Below are 18,457 nucleotides of genomic sequence, written 5' to 3' on the forward strand. Positions count from 1 at the left end.
CGCACGAATATCTCGTCGACGATCCTTCACAATTATTTCGTTGACGACTCGGATCTAATCGTATCCATCTAATATTCACATATGTATATCAATTTCTATCAAAGCTCGAGAACTCGAACTTTTAAAATTTAAACCTCACAGCAACTTATAATTCAATGTTTACATTTGGCAAAGTAACAAGTTTCAAAAAGTTTCACGTTTATGAATTATAAATATATGAGAAACACAGAGAGAGAAATAAAGAAAATTACAACTAAATATTTTCTTTACATTGTATCTAGAAAAATATTTATTTCTCTTTTTAGTATATTATATACAAATCTATAAATTAGTGTTTTTTATCATATATCATTCAGTTGATAAAGCACTCTCATTATTTGCTTGATCTTCGATATACATTTTTGTCACTATACACTTTGTCATATGACAATTACATGGAATATCATGCTCTACTTCCTCTGCGTCCAACAAATTTAGTTCTATATTATAACGTCTCGGATTTGATGTGTCTCTTTTTAATTCCAATTTGAAAGCGATAGGTTCTTTTTCTATCACCTTTGTATCTGTAGGTAGAACAATTGCAGTTTGTTTCCAATGTGTTGCCTCATCATAAGGTGCTGTAGATAGTTTTGAACCATCTGGGAATTCAACCACAAACCAAATACATATCCCTTGATATCTTCCATCCTTCTCACATACCGATACATAATCCTCTCCACCTAATAGATTTAGCTCCTCTATAGAGATGCAATTTAAATCCAGCCAAGCAAGCAATTTTCCTTCTGCCAAAAGATTATCTTGATTTAAAAGTAGCACTTCTGGTTTCATTGATTTAATTTTTCTATATTCTTTTCCAATACATCTAAATAAAAATTTAATATATTACTGAATAAGTATAGTTCTTGAAACATAAAAAAAGAAAATAAAAAAGAGAGATAGAAGCATTATTATTTTTTAAATTTAAGAAATTAGATATATGTTGCCACTACTTTCTTTTTTGTTTTATTTAAAAATAACACAATTACCTCATACTGACTCCACATACATTATCCCAAAACTCATACATAGATGGTAACTGGCATGGCGAAGCATACAATTTTGCTATGGATGGGAATAATAAGCCATCCTTTTGCAAGAACTTATCTCTAGCAAAAAGTACAGAATCTAACATTCCTTCGTGCACTAGATAAAAACCCATCCATTCTGAGATAATTATATCTACTTTCTCTAAACTGTTTGGATCGATATCTTCTACCTTACTGTGAATTATTTCAACTGTATTCTGTATATTATTTTCAATCAACACTTGTTCAATAGTCTTTACTAACATGCTTGCTTCCACTGCATATACTTTCTTTGCACCAACTTGAGCACAGAAAATTGATAATATACCTACAAAAAAAATATATACCTCACAATATATAATTAACATTATTATGCATTGAAGGAAATAACATGTATAATATATACTCTTAATAGTTAGTATTTAATTGTAACAAAAAAATTTATTTAATTTACCTGAACCAGCACCAACATCCATCACTATCTTACCCTCAAATTCTTCTTTCATATTAAAAATAGCATTTTTGTATGTTAAAACACGTGTTTTATCGCTTAGCATTAATTGATGAATCTAAAAATACATTTAATAATATGAACACATACATATAATTATATGATTGAATATATATATATTTTTTTATTTATTAACTTACGTCGAGTTCTTCGTAACTTTCAAAATATTCATCCATGATTTATTGATACATACAGATATAACCTAAAAAAATTTAAATTGGAATAAAATAATCTACACTTTTATTTTTTAAATATTGTTATTTAATTTTTGTTTTTTCTATTCGATGTCAATTAAAAAGATGTATAAGTTGAATAATTTATAATCATTAAGAGCATGTGTAAACATGTAAATGTCTTCTAATCTATTCAATGTCTTGCTCTATGTTAATGCAATCTGTCTTCACCATTATAATTCTATCTTTTAGAAATGAGCAAGAATAAATAAATATACAAGAAATTGAAGAAAATCTTTATTAGCACATTATATATTTTATAATAAAAATAATATATCTTTTTAAACACAATTATTCAAAAGTTAATATATGTAATGCCCATAATTATTAAATTGTAACTAATTATTGCATATAGAAAGCAAGATAATGAAAATACTATTGAGTGTTTGATATCTCAAGAATATAAATGAGTTAAGAGATTTTAATTTTCTCTCTTTCAGACTTCCTATTTATGTTACAAGATATTTATTTATTTAAATAATAATAATAAGGCTATTTCTTGTCTAAAGATTGATTTTACAATTCAGTTTTACTTATATAATCAATTTAACTTATATAAAAAATAAATATATATTCTATATATATTAAAGATATTACATTAATCTTGGTTTTACAAAAATAATGTTTACAAGATCCATATCATTTATGTGTAATTTTTAATATTTAGGATTAGGCTTCAGGTTACTATTATTTAATACTTGTCCTTCTTTTTCCTTCATACGTTTTTTAAATTCCATTTGTTTTTCCAATTGCCTTCTTTTCCTCTCCATTCGTTGTATCTCTTTTTCTAATAATGCTATAAAAAATTAAAGATGATCAATGCTTAAAACATCTATTAGAATTTATTAAAAAGTTATTTTGTATATGAAATGATAGTAGAGTTTTTATAATAGTTGTGAATTTACTTTATTCCATCTAAATTTCCTGGAGTTCTATGGGAAAGAGAATTGCATATTTTTATATAAAATAAATTATGTTTATATGTATATATATAATTATAATAATATACTCCATATTTCTTTATATTTAGTGTATCATAATTTTATAAAGCAATTTCAAAATATAATAAAATCAAAATCTAGTATGTTAGTTTAGTTTGAACTAAAAAAAATACCAAGAAAATTTTATACTTTTTTAAATGGATCTAGATTTTGCAATATGAGTGTGCAGCATGCATTAATATCACAATTAATGTAATTTTGATCAATATTGAATATATTCACTTATATAGTACCTTGTTTTGAATTGTCTTCAGTTTTAGTATCCGTTTTGTCATTTTGTACTATCATTAACTTTTCTTGATTTAATAAAGGTTGAAGATCTTCTTGAGAGCTAATCATTTCTGATAATGATGGATTAGTGTCTGTTATTTTCTTTTTTGCAACAGGTACTAGAATACAATCTTGATTTGTAATAATTTAAATTGGATATATGTATTATAGAACATTTCACAGACATATGATTAGATGAATTTATTTTTTACAAACCTTCATTTTTATCTGATTCCAGATCTTCATATTCTGTCTTACAAATAGGGTCTTGAATAGAAACATTTGACTTTTCTTCAATCTGCTTATTAGCTGATTGTACTATATTTTTCTGTATGTCATTAGTTTGTTCAGGATTAATTTGTTTTTGTGATTGCAACTCTCTTTCAATTTTATCTCCAAATGACAACAAAGCTCTCCTTAAGCCATTTACAGCAGAACCCTGTAAATTAAAATTCTTATAATTTTTTAGTCAAATATAAAATATTGTATGTATCATTATTTATTTTTTTCAAATGATTGATATATACAATTCTTGCATTGTGTATTGACAAGCCTTTTGTAGATTCTTCTGCACTATAATAACCAATATCTTCGTGAAAGGTTCCATTCTCCAATTGAACTTTAACGGAACTAACACATCCAACGTTGCACTTGGCACCAATGATTTCAACATAATCTGCAATAAATTTAAACTTGTGTTTATATGTAAGTTTGATAGGAGGAAAACTATTTATACTTACAGAAATACATTATTCAAAATTGACTATAGATATACCTAAAGTTTGATGAACAACAGTATGATTCCATTTTCCTTCTCCAAAAATCTTATTAGCTGTTGAAATTAAATCACGATGCTCTGCTGCAAAATCCATAGATTCCATTTTCTCAGATTTCTTTGCCGCAGCTTGTTTTGTGACAGGCTGAGAAGTGGAAATATTCGTAGGTTTTATTTTTGTACAATCGAAAAATAAACATTTTTTACTATGAAGCCAAAAAACCGTTATCAGCTCAGATGAAAATTACTCACAATTTTGATACATGATAAAAAATCGTGCCCATTATACATCCTGTCGAGAAATTCGCGCCAAAGATTTGCGTCTTTAAATCGCAAATTTTAGCGCGCAAATAAAATTGAGAGGAAATGAAAAAGAAATGTAGAGTATTATTGAAAAAAACAACCAATCACAATCGATAATTATCGGAAACTGTCATTTTGAAATCTGAAACATAAAGGTCTGTCCAAACAGATATGCGTAGTCACATATGGACATGCACAGAAGAATCAACCAATCACGTACTTAAGAAGAATACAGCAATATGGCAATATGGCATTCTTTAAGGCCGGCGTCCCATGGAGCGGAAATATTCAGCGGAACGGAAAGTGCGGAGCCAGGGCGACCAATCACAGCCATTCCGTTTTTTTTGCGGTGCTTTTTCTATGGCTGTGATTGGCCGCGTTGGCTCCGCGCATTCCGTTCCGCTGAATATTTCCGCTCCATGGGACTTCAGCCTAAATTAGACATTTTGATTGGTCAATTTCTCTTTATCATATGCTTTGTGACAAATGCATCTAGGTGTAGATACATGTGATATATATTATTGTACTTTCTTTCAAAAGCACACATTTAAAATATAAAATATAAATGATAAAAAAAGTTGAGATTATAACGATATTATGCATAATATTTAGAGATGGCAACGTTTAATGATTGCATATAATTATGCATAAGGAAAATCTTAAAAACAAGGATTAAAACTAATAAACTTTCAGTAAGTTATTCAAATACTAAATACGAGACACTTCAATCTTATTTTTATAATTTTTAAATGAGAAACTTTGCTTTATACAATTACTTTTTCGTTTTTATCATTGCGAATATAAATGTAAAGATATTTCTCTCTCTGTGCCTATCGTATTGATATTTATAATTTAATATTTATAAATTAAATATTTTTATCTATTTTTATATCGTCCATCGCAGACGACAAAACGTCACGCAACCACTTTTAGTAAGAGAGCTATTTCAAAAGTGTGACGCGCTATGGAAATGCGATTTGTTTTATTATCGTAACAACATTATTCAATTTACTTATCAAAGATTATTCGTACAGTACTCGCGACTATTGATTGACATAAGTGAAAGTATTATTCTTGCAATGCGAAGATTCAGGAAGGCGTTTGATTAATGCAGAAGGCGAACCCTGATATCTCAATTAATATAAACGATTATGAGGATGGGATATATATATTGTGATAGTGGTGTGATAGCTTTTGTGTGACATATTGACAGCACCCTCGCTTAGCTAAACATGAGATTCAATGACAGGGAGCTCGCAGAGGCGAGTTTTGGGCCCGCTGATCTCGAAGGACGTCTAAATCATAAGCGGGCTCATAAGTCAGGTTAGTTTAGTGTGAATATAATTAAATACTTTTTATGCAGTACACATACAACAGCTCGGCTTAATCTCTGTTCTTTCTCTCCCCTATCCCTGATAGCCGTCTGATAATTATTCGATATCGAGAAAGATAAACAATACCTTTCATTTACCTATTGTACATATTCTGACTCTTTTGTTGAGAGAATATATTTAATTATCACATTATTGTGTGTTCTTACACAATTATCTGCTTTCATAATTTACATTTCTGATTTATACTGAGAATTATTTCAAACATTGCCACATTATTCCACTTTGCAACATAAATTACAATAAATAAATTTTAAAGAAACAAAATGATTCTAATTCTAATAATTCTTTAAAGAATTTTTAATTATTTGAAATTTATAATAAAATACTTGACCAAACTTTAGGAGTGAGTTTTTGCATGAAAACAAAAGCAAATAATTCATATATATTCTCATTAAAAAGTTTATTATCTTATATAATTAATTAGAGAATAATGATTACTTCTTTTTCTCAAACCTTAACAATCTTATTATGCAAATTGGTTGTATGAATGATAGAACAGATGCATATATATTTAAATAATTAACAAGATAATATATATATTTTTAACATACAATTCGTTTATTTTCAGTGTTTAAAGAAAAATGGTTCAAGCTGCGGTACAATCTACTATTTTACTTCAATATTAATGATTTAGGACAAATTGATAGGAGACAACCTGCTGGTGTCATTATTCTAGAAAATTGCAACATTAACATAGATACTTCATCGGAAGGAGTATTTGCATTTAGCATTTCATTTCGTGATGAACATGAAAAACGGCATGTATTAAGTGGTCGATCAGAGTCTCAAGTGGAACAATGGATTAATGCACTTAAACAAGCAAGCTATGAATATTGGCGATCTCGCTTGATTGTGCTTCAAGAAAGATTGTGCAAGAAAACTGGTAAAGATCCTTTACTAATGTATCCTAGGAATCAAGGTGTTGTACGAGATGAAGCTTGGGAACCTGCTTCTAGCTTCAGATCTCATGTACGTTCATTTGCAACGTCAGTTGGATCATCATCCACATTGAATACAATAGCCAGGGAAGTTAATCTTATAGAACTTTAATACAGGATAATAATTGTAACTAGACTTGTTGAATTAATTTAATGGTAGTTTTTGAAATTTTTATTTTAGATATTGAAAGATCATAATATAATGAACGAAATAGTTACATACAGTTTTTGATTTATAGTATTGTCACTGCCATTTAGGCAAATTTTGAGATGTAGTTTCATCAAATATATAAACTATAATTATTTATACATTATTTATGCCAAATCAGATAAAATACAAAAGAAAGTAAAATATTATAATTGTATAAACTAAATTTGCTTTGTATAATAATTTAAAATAATATTAAAATTATTTGCAAAGGAAATCAAAAACTACTATTAATGCAAAAGAATTGATTTTTCTCTAACACAAAAAGAGAATATTGGAAAAAACAAAAGAAAAGGTTAATAAATTATGAAAATTTAAGTAATAAGAATGTAGTTGTAATAACAAAATACAACATGCAAAATATATAATGACGTGTATATAATCTATACTAGCCTATAGCAACATTGTACAACAAATTATGATTAAGAAAATATGCTAATTTAATAATATTTCTTATAATTAAGTACATATTCTTATATTGTGCGTATATTGGATAAAAGATGCACCAGATACAATCTTTAGAAAATTATAATTATTTATTTGCTAATCATTATTTCTACCTCTGCAAATTTGATAAAGTATTTAAAACTATCAAATACTCACTTCTATTTATAACAAATTTATGTAGTAATATTAATGTTAGAGTGGAAAAATAATTTTGTAAAATAAAAAAAAAAGTTATTTTTATAATCTGTATATTCTTCTGAGTGATATAAACAAGTTCATCAAATATTCATAATTAGGAGGTAATAAAATATATTTGTAATAAATATTATTTGTCTTTTTTACATGTTTTATATATAAGGCAGATATAATTCCTTTATTATATATGTACATATATATATTAATTTTATAAAAATCCACTGTACAAATTCTTGTAAAAATAATGGAGAAGTCATTATTATTTAATATAAATTTTTTAATGATATATGTATATAAATCCCATTTTTCTACATTTTTAATTTAAATTTCTTATATGATAATAATTTTATTGATAATCACATTAATTTATTATTTAAAAAAGATGGATAATAAAAACGAATTATCAAAAGAGCAATTAATTAAACGATAGCGAGAAATAAAATACGCGTCTCTCAAAAAATAATTTTATAAAAATTATCAAAACATTAACAAAAAATCATGAATTGATTGACAAATATAATACATATCTATACTCTCAAATCATTGTCAATTTACCCTTCTGTCAAAGTATGTACGCGATGAACTTTGGCAGTTTTTCAAGAGTGAAAGATACCGAATAGTGCTACCTTTTATCGAGAGATTTTATCAAATCATAATTGTATTTAAATTGATCTTAAAAAAAATGGATGTTGAATATAAATTCCTGAAAGAAATCGACTGCAAACAAGGGGCTGTCAGAGCTGTACGATTCAGCGGTAAGAAAGTCGCTATGAGGTTATTAATAATGTATTTATATGAATCTAACACATATATATATTGACACATGGTTTTCTGTTTTAGTTGATGGTTTTTATTGTGTAACGTGCGGATCGGACAGAAAAATAAAGCTATGGAACCCGTACAAATCCGTTACGTTAAAAACATATGGTGGACATGGGGACGAGGTTATGGACGCCTGTGCGTCCTGTGACAGCAGCCAAATCGTGTCCTGTGGTCTGGATAAATCTGTAATCCTCTGGGATGTAGCAACTGGTACGCCTGTACGGCGCTTCAGAGGTCATGCAGGTCCAGTTACAACAGTAAGGTATCTTGTCATCACACTATTCATTTTTATTTTATACTAATTTTTCTTACAATTCAAATGAGTGAACTAAGTTTTATATATTTTATTACCACAGATTCAACGAAGAATCATCGATGGTAATCTCTGGTTCTCGTGACAACAGTGTTATGTGTTGGGATGGACGTTCCAAAGCGCAAGACGCAGTACAATCACTGAATGATGCCAAAGATTCTATTTCGAGTGTGAGAGTTTCAGATCATGAAATTTTGTCTGCTTCTTTTGATGGCAAAGTACGTACTTATGATATACGTGTAGGAGAACTATGCGCAGATTATATGGGAGGTATGTAATGATAAGGTAGCATAAGTAGATTTGTGATTCATCGATCAAAATATAAAAATACAAATTTTTTTAGATGCAATTACATGCGCCAGTTTTACCAGAGATGGCCAATGTCTAGTCATCAGTTGTGCAGATGATGTAATTAGATTAATCGATAAAGATTCGGGAGAACAACTTGGTGAATTCAGAGGTCATACCGGAAAAGATCTTTGTTTGGAATCAAGCGTAGATTACCAAGATACAAAAATTCTTTCGGGATCGGCGGATGGAAAGTTATGGATTTGGGATCTTGTATCTCAAAAAGTGGTTGCAAAACTCTCAGGATTTAAGCCAACTAAATATGCTACTGTATCTATAAGTGTTCATCCACAGAAGAATTGCTTTTTAGCCTCCAATGGATCTAATGTGTTAATGTGGAGTACTTCATCTCATACAGATGACGAATAATACTAAAATTTGTACCATTATAAAGATAATGTAAGTTTTCAAAATTTATTATTTGCAAACATTTTTATCAATTTTACTACAAAATAAAATTATAAGATATTGCAGGAAATTACTTAGCGCTTTAAACTACCATATATTCTTTTAATGTTTACTTGATTATCCATTTAATGATTTTTATAAAAATTACTTCAGATTTTTCTCTACTTTTTAAATGATTCTATCTCTTTAAATGATTTTACTTTTTTTAAAAATCAGACATTATTTGATATAAAAAATTTTGAGCAACATCATTCACAATATTATACAGTATAATATACATGTATATTTGATATTCTATTGTACGAGAGTTCAATTTTTATAAAAACAAGTATATACTTTTAGAGAGCTAAATATTGACATTTGTGAGAGATAAACAAGTATAGAAATTCCATTTGATTGACACAAAAAAATTCTACAATACACGTCCAATATGTGTATACATACACATCACACATAAACGTGCGCACGCGCTTTACGCGACTGCAAAATTCACGCTGACGTTTTTAATTTATAATCGTGCATATATGAGTTAGGTTAAGCTGGGACAGGTACGTACTTGGCAGTACATACTTGATTATTCGCACGCGTGTTATATGCGTAATGAGTGAGCTTTCGAACATCATACATTTTAGCGTTGGTGCGACAAAGAAAGCACACCGGTTCGAGAGAGAAAGGGACAGAGCGGGGAACCTGCGCGCGCAGGTGGCGCGATGTCGGTGCGTCAACACTCGCCGCGTCTCACTGGTCGGCGCAGTCTCTCCCGGGGAGCGCGAGAGAGAAGAGGTGATGGCCGTATGAGGCGGCAGAGCGAAACGGTAGAGAGCGCGAAAGAAACCGGCTGAATCACAGTAGTGGACTGAAGAACGCAGAGTACATACATACTGATTTCCTGACTTTTTTTGTCGCCGGTAAAAATTTAAAGTTAAATTCTAAATATTAAATTGATCGAATACACACTATTGTTTTTAATAATTGAAAAACGTAAGAAATACAAAGAGAATTCTCGCGCTTTAGAAGTTGTATGATGAGTTTTAAAATCTCTAAGGCGCGTGGAGTGATGTAACTGTCTACGTAAATTATTAGCAAAAATCGAAGATCGAAAAAACTGGAGCAGGTATTGAAGCTGATATATTAATCCAGATACGAATATCGGAGAGATAATGGGTTTTTATGCTTATTTATATAAAATTCTTTTTTCTATAGTTATAATATAGGAAATTAAATTTAATTTCGTTATATCGGTTTTAACCTTTATTTGAAGACGTTTGAAAATCATTTTATTCTCGACATAATTTTTACAAATAAAATATTTAATTTTTGCATTGAAGATTGCTCCGAAGCTCTGGACGCCTCGCATGATAATCCGCCACTGCCGAATCGACATAGCGAGCAAGAAAGACAGGGAAAAGAGAGAGAAGGACAGATATATCTCGTGAGATCCGCGGAGGTGGCTGCATACGGGGCGGGCCGGTCAGTCTCGCCACTTCGTGAAATATTTTCCTTGTCACGCGGTAACCGCAAAAGGGAGAGTGAGTGACAGAAAGAGCAGGGATAAACTCTTTGCCGGGAAAAGATAGGGTGAAAACGAGGGAGAAAAAAGAGCGGGTTATACTTTGCGGCTTCTCACGAATACCCATGTAGAACGAAGGCTGCTCGACCGCGTGGTTCAGCGAGGTTCCAGCAGTGATCATCTCGTCCACCAGCGTATTGTTATTGTTGTTGATCGATATTCACGGGAGGAAGAGAGACGGAGAGAGAGAAAGAGAGAGCCGGCAAGAGGGCGAGCGAGAGACGGCGAGAAGAAACTCGTGGTACCGAGAGGTTGGCAACGGTGGTGGCGGATGCTGCACACTGGGTGGTGGTGGTGTGCCCTGACACAGTGGTGGAACGAAGGCAGGAAGGACACGACCGTGAGAAGAAAGAGGGTTGTCATGGGGCGAGATTCCCGTGGCGTGCTGCTACTCGTCGCACTGGCCGCGTTGGCAGCCGCGGATGCCTTCTCAATTGACAGTAAGTCGATCCGCATATCTATTTGATCGCGAAATATTTTCGGAGCAACGACGACGGGGGTGAATGAGAGTGGGCGGGGGGAGGGGGAAGGCTGGCGGGCAAGCTGGACCTGTACACCCAGCTTCACTGGTCCTTCGCGGGACCCGTGACCCGTCATCTCTCCCTCGTCCTTTATGCGTTATTTCTTATGCGGTTTTTTCCTCTTTTTTTGTATCGCCACATTTTTTCGCGAATCTTTTCAGTTATGATTTCTTGCACGTTTATCCCATTGTCCTTCCCTTTCTAAGATATGTAGAAAAAAAACTGATCTTTATTGAACTCGAGGGTTATTAAATTTTAAGATCGATGCTATTGACTCTCAAAAGCGAATATTTATCTCACCTTGTATATCGCGAAGACGTAATTGGTTTATTTACGATCGTTGTCGAGAATGTGCGCCGCTGTAATTAACTGTCATTCATCTATCTCTTATTGTTTAACTTCTGTGCGAAAGAGACGCGTTAAAAAAGCAAGTAGCACTGTACGATCATATTATACAATCATATTATACGAAGGAGAGAATCCTTTCTATGAAACTTCTAAAAAATACGCCTTCGAGGACGCGGAAGAGGGTTTCATGGCGGCCGTTCTCTGAGTTTATCTCCGAAATTTTCGCTCTCATCAGGAATGCATAATGCATCGTGTTTGATCTAATACGCTCACTGTGTAAATTTTGAAATCACGCTACAATTACACGCACATGTGCTAAATGTTATTATACATATTTATCACATTTGCATCTCAAATTAATAATGTTGAGGAATTAGATAAATTATTTTCAAAATATAATTAGCTTTACGTGCGGGTAAATATTCGAGCGACCAAAACGAGATCTTCACGTGCACTCGTCCCGTCGTGATGAATCCGCTCGCAGCATCCCCCTTCGGACCGCGAATCTCGCAACACGACGAGGACGTTCGATTCGACAGCCGGCGCGAAGATGTATATTATATAAGTAGACGCGCAATATCGTTCCGTTTTGTCAATGATCGCGCACACTGCTTTTCATTGTCTCCACGTATATTTCTGTCTTGCCGAGGCGAATTGTGAGAAGAAAGCTAGAGCAGTTATGTATACAGACGGGATGTTTATTATATATATATATGCAAACAAAAATGTGTGTATGTATGTGTGGAGAGAAAATTATTAATTATTTAACATCATGTTGGTTTTTGTGGTAAAAAAATTTACAGAATACGTCGTACTCTTACTGAGTAATGAATAAATAATAATTAAATGATAAAATCAACATGGTTTAAAAAATTATCGCCGTCAGAAATGGAACGATTTTAATTTTTCTTCCTCGTATATATATATATGTAAATAAAAAATTAACTTGCTATATTTTTAGTTTGATATACAAATTATTTCATGTATAGTTTATCGACTATCATAGCTTTTTCGAAACTCGACGTAGCAGACTTTCATTCAGTATTCGTATTTTGATTTAGTAAGTACGTTATACATACATTGAATAATAATGGAAATGCAAATTAAGGTAAAATTCAAGATTCAGAATATTGCAGGTCATTCAAATAAAATCTTCAAAAAAAGAAATATGACAAAAGAAATCCTTTCTTTTGTATCTTTATCTCATACAATTATACATTATTTCATACATGTTGAGAGAATTTAAACCGCGAAAATCTGAGAGATTGAGAGAGATTTATTCTACTAAAATACATTAAATGAGTTTAAAGAATTTAAACTCTCAATTTATGTGAAAATGAGTAATGTTAGTGTAATTACGCGCGAAATAAGATGATGTTTTGTTTATACCCTGTGCGTGTGTGTGATGAACAGAGATATAAATATTTGTTGCCAAAAGCGAAAATTGTTTCTAATTTTAAAGCCACATTTGCGATTTACGTTGATTGAAATTTTTGTTTCATCATTTAAACTTTGGAAATTGTCGGAGAAGAGATAAAGAATGATATCAAACGAGAAAATTTATCAACATCAAAATCATGCTGCTTTCTTGCTTGTGTTACACGAAAGTTTGTTTTGATTACATTTGTTTCATCACAGGCACACGGGATAAACTACCGGAGGGGATTTAGACCGCTCGCCAAATATGTACATTTTAGTACGCTTCGCAGAGAGAGAAAGAGAGAATCCAGATGCGTACTCGTTCGGCGCGAGTATGCAAGTGCAATTAACGTAATGATTCTTCTGGCGAATCCAAGCATTATAAGCCGAGAACCGCGAGGTAGAACTCGTTGATTAGACGATTTATTTCGCCGATTCTGCGCGACCCCTCTACGTCCGATCCCGACTTTTGCTCTAGCTTTCTATTAGCATCGCACGATAATTTTGCTGAGGAATTCACGAGGCGGTGGAAATAGCCGCGGCGCACGTCCGCGTGATAAATCCGCATCGACAATTCCCGACGGGAGTTGTCAGGTTGTTCCGCAAACCGACGTGCAAATCGTACATGAATTTATAGACACTTCGATAAGAGATTGCATGTATATTTAGATTACGTTAACCGCTTCGCGTACGCTATATATTTTACGTCCACTCTCATCAGCATTGTAAGTTGATATCTTTAACAGGAGATTTCTATCATACACGATCGTAAATTTAAATATTTCCCAAGACAATCCGTTTTGAAGAAAATTTACTCTACTTTATTACTCTACTGCAAATAAATATCCTTTTATTATCCTTTTATAAAGAGATCAAGAAAAAGTGAAATCGCTAAGCATGAAATAAAATTGTCAATAGCTGTAGATAATAACATTTATAATTTTGTATAAAATTCATGTTAACATATTTATATTATATGATGATACGTGAATTCAATAGCAATATATTTGCACAGATGAAAGATTTCTGCGATTTCATTTTTTCGTTCAATTGCCTTGTATGCCAAGTATCTATCTCTCCTGTCGTCAATAAGAATTGCGAGATAACCTTGTCAGTCAATTAACGTAAATGAGCTATGAGATTACATTTGATTTTATGGTTATTGCAGTTAAACGGTTCTCATATCTCCTAGTCGCGTTTTTAAATAACGAATCATTCTAATTATAAATTTTGGCATCCTCATTCAATTCATCAATTTACGTGACATATAAATTTATAAATAAAACCTGTAACATATAGAAAGAATATAAAAAAAACTTGAGCATAATAAGCGAATTGACTAATCATGATTATCGGCTATTTTCAAAAATGTGAGACTGCAATTTTGAAATTTAAATCTGCATACTAAACTGCATACTAAAAAATCAATCGCTTGTTATATATGCATGTGTGCTTAAGCAGCACACTTATGTTTTCTTGTGATATTCTATGATTTTAATGACTTGTTGAATTGTTCTCAGTGAACTTTTTCTCTGGTTCTTAGGTAAACTAGCCTGTCCTTTGAGGCAGTTCAGGTGCGCCAATGGCAGATGCATTCCAATCTCGTGGGTCTGCGATAAATCGGACGACTGTACCGACAATTCCGATGAAAGCCCGGAGGAATGTAAATGTAAGTCACGTACAAAATTATGCAAAATAGAATTATAGATACAACGGCGATGACGTCGACGCGATCCATATGATCAAGCGTAAATTTACGCAATCCTTTGACGCGTCAAATTCGCGTATGAGAGCCGAAACACAAACATCATTTTACATAACAAATATTGGCACTGCGTAAACGAATGTAGCATTGGTCGTGAGGGTTTTGAAAATTTCTATCATTTTCATCATTCACATACTTCTTTTAATTGATGTTACACAGTGATTTAAAGTGAAATTGTCGTTTCACCAAAATCGCAAAATTAGAAAGATATTAATCATTATTTCGAGACGTGGAATTTGGTGATCGAATAAAATGGAAATGCGTCCACTCATTTTTGAAACATGTTTTGCGTCAAAAACTATATGGAGTTATGCATCCGAGCACTTTGCTCGGAGCATTAAATATTTATGAGTTTTCGCATTTCGTTTATAACTGTATAGTCGATATCGAAGGAAGTATTATTGCTTAATTGCACGCGTGATAATGCAAAATGAATGTATGATAAGACATTCCGGAAATATTTCGCGCTACATATTATCGGGAGAGTATGCGATCGCAAATACACTATCTTCGAGGCGCGCGTGCGCGTGTATTGTTAATTAAAATAAGTGATTTGTTGACAAACAAACCATCAGCGTGTTTGTGCGGGTATTCTTGTGACATTTTATTCCGAATAGAATGTTCCAACGCGAAAAAAATCTAATTTATTGCGATTTAAAACCATCGTCTTAGCCAATCTTCATTCGACCAATCGCATACTTTGGAATTTGTTTACGAGACTCTGTGCGTCAATCGGGATCCTGATTGACGTGTAGTTAATATTTAATCATAATAATATAATAATATTACGTTAGTATAACGTAGAACGAGTTTGGTATGATAATTCGCATTTAATTAAGCGCATTTAATTAAGCGCTTTGCTCGAATAAAATGTGCTGATAAATTATGTATTTTTAACTAAATTTGATTTGTGATCTTTTTTATTTGATTTTCTTATTGGAAAATTTCATTTTCTTCTTCCAGTTATATCAACTCTTGATTGATAAAAAGAAAATCGCGTTAATAAACGGCATTAAGTCGAATAATAAAAAAAATGATTATAAAAATACGATGATAATCTTATTAACACATGTGTACTAGATTCATACACACATCTCTTATTTTCTCCTATAAATATCTAATAATCTACATGACATTGCACTCTTATACGAGCACATTTTTTGCGCAATCATGAATAAATATACTCTTCGTCTAATTATTACGTCGCATAATCACCTGAAAATCGCTTGTATCTCCATTGACCTATTATTCTTTGATGCAACGTATTTAAGTTTATTGATTTATTGAAACTCGGTTAAGAACTAAGATCACAATAGTTTTATATAATCTTCGATCTTTGGGAATCGTTTTGAGTCTCATGAATATATATTTATATACATATATATATGTCTCTCGACACAATAATAGAGTGAACTTTGCTTTATAAATCATTCGAGAAACTCCAATGTGTTTACCCGACAGAATCTTATGGACAAGAAGCAGTATTTTGTGGAATATTTAAGCTTTTGTTGAAGTCTGCGCAATGTATTTGCATATTATAGTATAGAATGATCGAAAAGATTATAGACCATAGTTCTCTTAGCAGTAGTTAATTTCGAGTTCGTATCATGAATATTTGAACGATATGAGCCTCAGAAGCCAAACTGATCGATTCAACTTTTTATAAGTATCTTAATTTTAGTATCAAGACATATAATCACGTGGTACTAAATTTAAGACATTTACATAAAAAATCGTATTGATCGGCTTGGCTCTGCAAAAATTCGTATGTGTAACGAAAAGCAGTAGCAATTAGAAAATGTAAATGTTTCTGATGCAGTAATCTTATGCCATTTTCCTTGCATTTTAAGTCTGGAGATAAGGCTTATAGTAAGAGAAAGAACAAGAAACAATAATCCCTATAATTTTATAAATGATTATAAGCTGCGTCTCGCAGAATTTTATGATAAAAACTGACCGTCCTTGCCTGTGGACGCCTATAGGTTTTCCAATCAAACACGTGAGTTTATGGGCGCCAAGCAAGACGTAGCCCCTCGTTGATCTTGCATCAGACAGAATGATTTAATTTGATCTTTTATATTAGAAAACAGAAACTGCCGGTGCGTATGCTCGTGGACTTATCCTGTCTTATTTGTCTATTAACTTGCTTAATTATTTGCTCGTAGCTTGTGATGTAGATAGTCTTAAAAAAAATGATAAATGTCCAAACTAAGTATATAATATATTAAGCAATGATCATATGAAAGAGAAATGCAGATAATATTCTATTATTAAATAATATTTATTGTTAATTATAATAATTGTTATTATAATAATTATATAAATATAATATATTATAATAATTATTATATATAATATATAATATATTATATAAATGTTACTATAATAATTATTGTTTAAAACTGAATAATTTTTTTACATCAACGTTGAGATATTGATTGCTTTTAAGTGATAAATTTTTAACTAGGAATATTGCTCCGCTGAATAAACGTACTTATTATATCGGCTAGCTTGTTTTTAATGTGAAAAAAATTGATATTCTATCGCACTATTTGTACAATTTTTTCTTTCCTTCAGTTATATTTTAAAATTAACTTCATCGTACAGTTGATTATATATTATGTTCTCCGTAATAGACTTTTGTAGAGTTCAATATTTTCCCGTAGATTTCCTACATTTATATAAATTGATTACACGAACTACAAGAGCGCAAATAAACAAGCAGCTAAATAAGCAACTAAATAGACAAACTGCGGCAGGATAGTGCAACGACGTGAAATAATAAGATAGAGAGAAGGCAAAGGAAAAGGAAGATCGCGAGCAAAAGAGTGCTACCTAACGAGCGAAAAGAAGCAAGAAGAACGAACGAGACTGCCAAACGAACCGAACCGACTTTACCCTTTGTCGTTTCTCGGAATATTCGCAAGGTTTGCATCTTATGATCACGCAGATTCCACCAATTTGCGCTAACTCCCTTTCTTTTTAGTCAGTTTCTCGCGTGTCCTCTGCTATTCCGAGATCTTAAATTCCACTTATGATTCGTTTATTTTCACTTATCTCTGTTTCGACTATCGATTTCGACTTTTTCTCCCGACGAAAATTAGTTAATTTTACATTTCCTTTTACGATCAAATTTTATTATTAGAATGGCGAACATTGTGAATTTTAATAGCGAATGAAATTGTTCATTAATAGAAAATTTCATATTAATATCTGAGCTGATAAAAGCATCGAATCAATCGAATCAATTGAAAAATATTAATTTTAAGAATTTTTTACTTAAGATTTTTCATAATATCAGTAAAGAACAAAGTTAACTATAAACATCTAAATAAAAAAAACATTAAGGGAAATGAATTGTAGGTTTATTATTAATGACATTTTGATCTTGTGCCGCCTTGACCTAAGGCTGGGTGCAACGCCATCATCATTTCGACACGCTAGACCCAGGCGATGTTGCATCAGGACCTTGAATTTATTTCCTTTTTTTCGTGTGTTCTTTTTGGACTCGTTCGCTGCGGTACTTTCTGCATCGGCATGCATCCATCCGCTTAGGGTCGCTGTATTTTATAGCGCAAGACCCGCATCGGTTGCATCAGTCGAC

The 18,457-nt window shown here is 31.7% G+C and overlaps 5 protein-coding genes across 16 annotated transcripts in view; 3 read left to right on the plus strand and 2 right to left on the minus strand.

Moving 5' to 3' along the window:
- Positions 1 to 267: 267 nt before the first annotated feature.
- On the minus strand, positions 268 to 2,604 carry LOC145977375 (protein arginine N-methyltransferase 6-like). 2 transcript variants are annotated; one of them, XM_083109303.1, is made up of 6 exons: positions 2,530 to 2,604; positions 1,716 to 1,777; positions 1,519 to 1,633; positions 1,329 to 1,392; positions 1,026 to 1,259; positions 268 to 862 (listed from the first exon to the last, which is right to left on the minus strand). In XM_083109303.1, exons 2-6 carry the CDS (start codon positions 1,749 to 1,751, stop codon positions 349 to 351), a joined length of 963 nt encoding a protein of 320 aa, XP_082965429.1. In that variant the 5' UTR covers positions 1,752 to 1,777; positions 2,530 to 2,604; the 3' UTR covers positions 268 to 348. The 2 variants fall into 2 exon arrangements, with proteins under 2 accessions (XP_082965429.1, XP_082965428.1); XM_083109302.1 differs by having other exon boundaries at positions 1,026 to 1,392.
- LOC145977376 (uncharacterized) lies at positions 2,257 to 4,292 on the minus strand. Of its 4 annotated transcripts, XM_083109307.1 has the most exons (7): positions 4,107 to 4,292; positions 3,855 to 3,999; positions 3,607 to 3,755; positions 3,296 to 3,518; positions 3,043 to 3,210; positions 2,714 to 2,740; positions 2,535 to 2,604 (listed from the first exon to the last, which is right to left on the minus strand). In XM_083109307.1, the coding sequence occupies exons 1-6, from the start codon at positions 4,143 to 4,145 to the stop codon at positions 2,724 to 2,726; spliced, it is 741 nt and encodes a 246-aa protein (XP_082965433.1). In that variant the 5' UTR covers positions 4,146 to 4,292; the 3' UTR covers positions 2,535 to 2,604; positions 2,714 to 2,723. The 4 variants fall into 4 exon arrangements, with proteins under 4 accessions (XP_082965432.1, XP_082965430.1, XP_082965431.1 ...); XM_083109306.1 differs by lacking the exon at positions 2,714 to 2,740 and having other exon boundaries at positions 2,257 to 2,604; positions 3,043 to 3,150; XM_083109304.1 differs by lacking the exon at positions 2,714 to 2,740 and having other exon boundaries at positions 2,257 to 2,604.
- A 389-nt stretch (positions 4,293 to 4,681) lies between these two features.
- LOC145976763 (pleckstrin homology domain-containing family J member 1) lies at positions 4,682 to 7,421 on the plus strand. 3 transcript variants are annotated; one of them, XM_083108129.1, is made up of 3 exons: positions 4,682 to 4,849; positions 5,062 to 5,480; positions 6,120 to 7,421. In XM_083108129.1, exons 2-3 carry the CDS (start codon positions 5,390 to 5,392, stop codon positions 6,599 to 6,601), a joined length of 573 nt encoding a protein of 190 aa, XP_082964255.1. In that variant the 5' UTR covers positions 4,682 to 4,849; positions 5,062 to 5,389; the 3' UTR covers positions 6,602 to 7,421. The 3 variants fall into 3 exon arrangements, with proteins under 3 accessions (XP_082964255.1, XP_082964256.1, XP_082964257.1); XM_083108130.1 differs by having other exon boundaries at positions 5,192 to 5,480; XM_083108131.1 differs by having other exon boundaries at positions 5,272 to 5,480.
- A 466-nt stretch (positions 7,422 to 7,887) lies between these two features.
- LOC145977443 (WD repeat domain-containing protein 83) lies at positions 7,888 to 9,976 on the plus strand. 3 transcript variants are annotated; one of them, XM_083109449.1, is made up of 5 exons: positions 7,888 to 8,094; positions 8,180 to 8,423; positions 8,518 to 8,744; positions 8,818 to 9,221; positions 9,863 to 9,976. In XM_083109449.1, exons 1-4 carry the CDS (start codon positions 8,022 to 8,024, stop codon positions 9,189 to 9,191), a joined length of 918 nt encoding a protein of 305 aa, XP_082965575.1. In that variant the 5' UTR covers positions 7,888 to 8,021; the 3' UTR covers positions 9,192 to 9,221; positions 9,863 to 9,976. The 3 variants fall into 3 exon arrangements, with proteins under 3 accessions (XP_082965575.1, XP_082965574.1, XP_082965576.1); XM_083109448.1 differs by lacking the exon at positions 9,863 to 9,976 and adding an exon at positions 9,573 to 9,699; XM_083109450.1 differs by lacking the exon at positions 9,863 to 9,976 and having other exon boundaries at positions 7,889 to 8,094; positions 8,818 to 9,300.
- Positions 9,977 to 11,071: 1,095 nt separating this feature from the next.
- The window catches only part of LOC145977441 (low-density lipoprotein receptor), a 30,419-nt gene continuing 23,033 nt past the window's right edge, over positions 11,072 to 18,457 (plus strand). For all 4 annotated transcript variants that reach the window (XR_014440503.1, XM_083109443.1, XM_083109442.1 and 1 more), the window contains exons 1-2: positions 11,072 to 11,240; positions 14,632 to 14,757. Coding sequence is in view for 3 of the 4 variants with exons in the window: in XM_083109443.1 (XP_082965569.1) it covers positions 11,072 to 11,240; positions 14,632 to 14,757 (295 nt within the window). In the remaining variant the exon portion in view is untranslated. The remainder of the gene's footprint in view (positions 11,241 to 14,631; positions 14,758 to 18,457) is intronic.

Source organism: Camponotus vicinus, unplaced genomic scaffold (assembly GCF_025532165.1).
Source record: "Camponotus vicinus isolate PSW18456_S1 unplaced genomic scaffold, iyCamVici1.0 SCAF_9, whole genome shotgun sequence".
NCBI lineage: Eukaryota > Metazoa > Arthropoda > Insecta > Hymenoptera > Formicidae > Camponotus > Camponotus vicinus.

What these genes read in the sequence shown, in the direction of transcription:
- LOC145977375 (XM_083109302.1), bottom strand. Translation starts at nt 1,751, where the DNA reads ATGGATGAATATTTTGAAAGTTACGAAGAACTCGAC. An exon ending in GGATGTTGGTGCTGGTTCAG is followed by an intron (nt 1,393 to 1,518) that starts GTAAATTAAATA and finishes TTTTTTTTGTAG; the next exon opens with GTATATTATCAATTTTCTGT. An exon ending in GTATGTGGAGTCAGTATGAG is followed by an intron (nt 863 to 1,025) that starts GTAATTGTGTTA and finishes ATTTTTATTTAG; the next exon opens with ATGTATTGGAAAAGAATATA.
- LOC145977376 (XM_083109304.1), bottom strand. Translation starts at nt 4,145, where the DNA reads ATGTATAATGGGCACGATTTTTTATCATGTATCAAAATT. An exon ending in TGTTGTTCATCAAACTTTAG is followed by an intron (nt 3,756 to 3,854) that starts GTATATCTATAG and finishes AATTTATTGCAG; the next exon opens with ATTATGTTGAAATCATTGGT. An exon ending in CAATACACAATGCAAGAATT is followed by an intron (nt 3,519 to 3,606) that starts GTATATATCAAT and finishes TTTAATTTACAG; the next exon opens with GGTTCTGCTGTAAATGGCTT.
- LOC145976763 (XM_083108129.1), top strand. Translation starts at nt 5,390, where the DNA reads ATGAGATTCAATGACAGGGAGCTCGCAGAGGCGAGTTTTGGGCCCGCT. An exon ending in TAAGCGGGCTCATAAGTCAG is followed by an intron (nt 5,481 to 6,119) that starts GTTAGTTTAGTG and finishes GTTTATTTTCAG; the next exon opens with TGTTTAAAGAAAAATGGTTC.
- LOC145977443 (XM_083109449.1), top strand. Translation starts at nt 8,022, where the DNA reads ATGGATGTTGAATATAAATTCCTGAAAGAAATCGACTGCAAACAAGGG. An exon ending in GGTCCAGTTACAACAGTAAG is followed by an intron (nt 8,424 to 8,517) that starts GTATCTTGTCAT and finishes TTATTACCACAG; the next exon opens with ATTCAACGAAGAATCATCGA. An exon ending in ATGCGCAGATTATATGGGAG is followed by an intron (nt 8,745 to 8,817) that starts GTATGTAATGAT and finishes AAATTTTTTTAG; the next exon opens with ATGCAATTACATGCGCCAGT.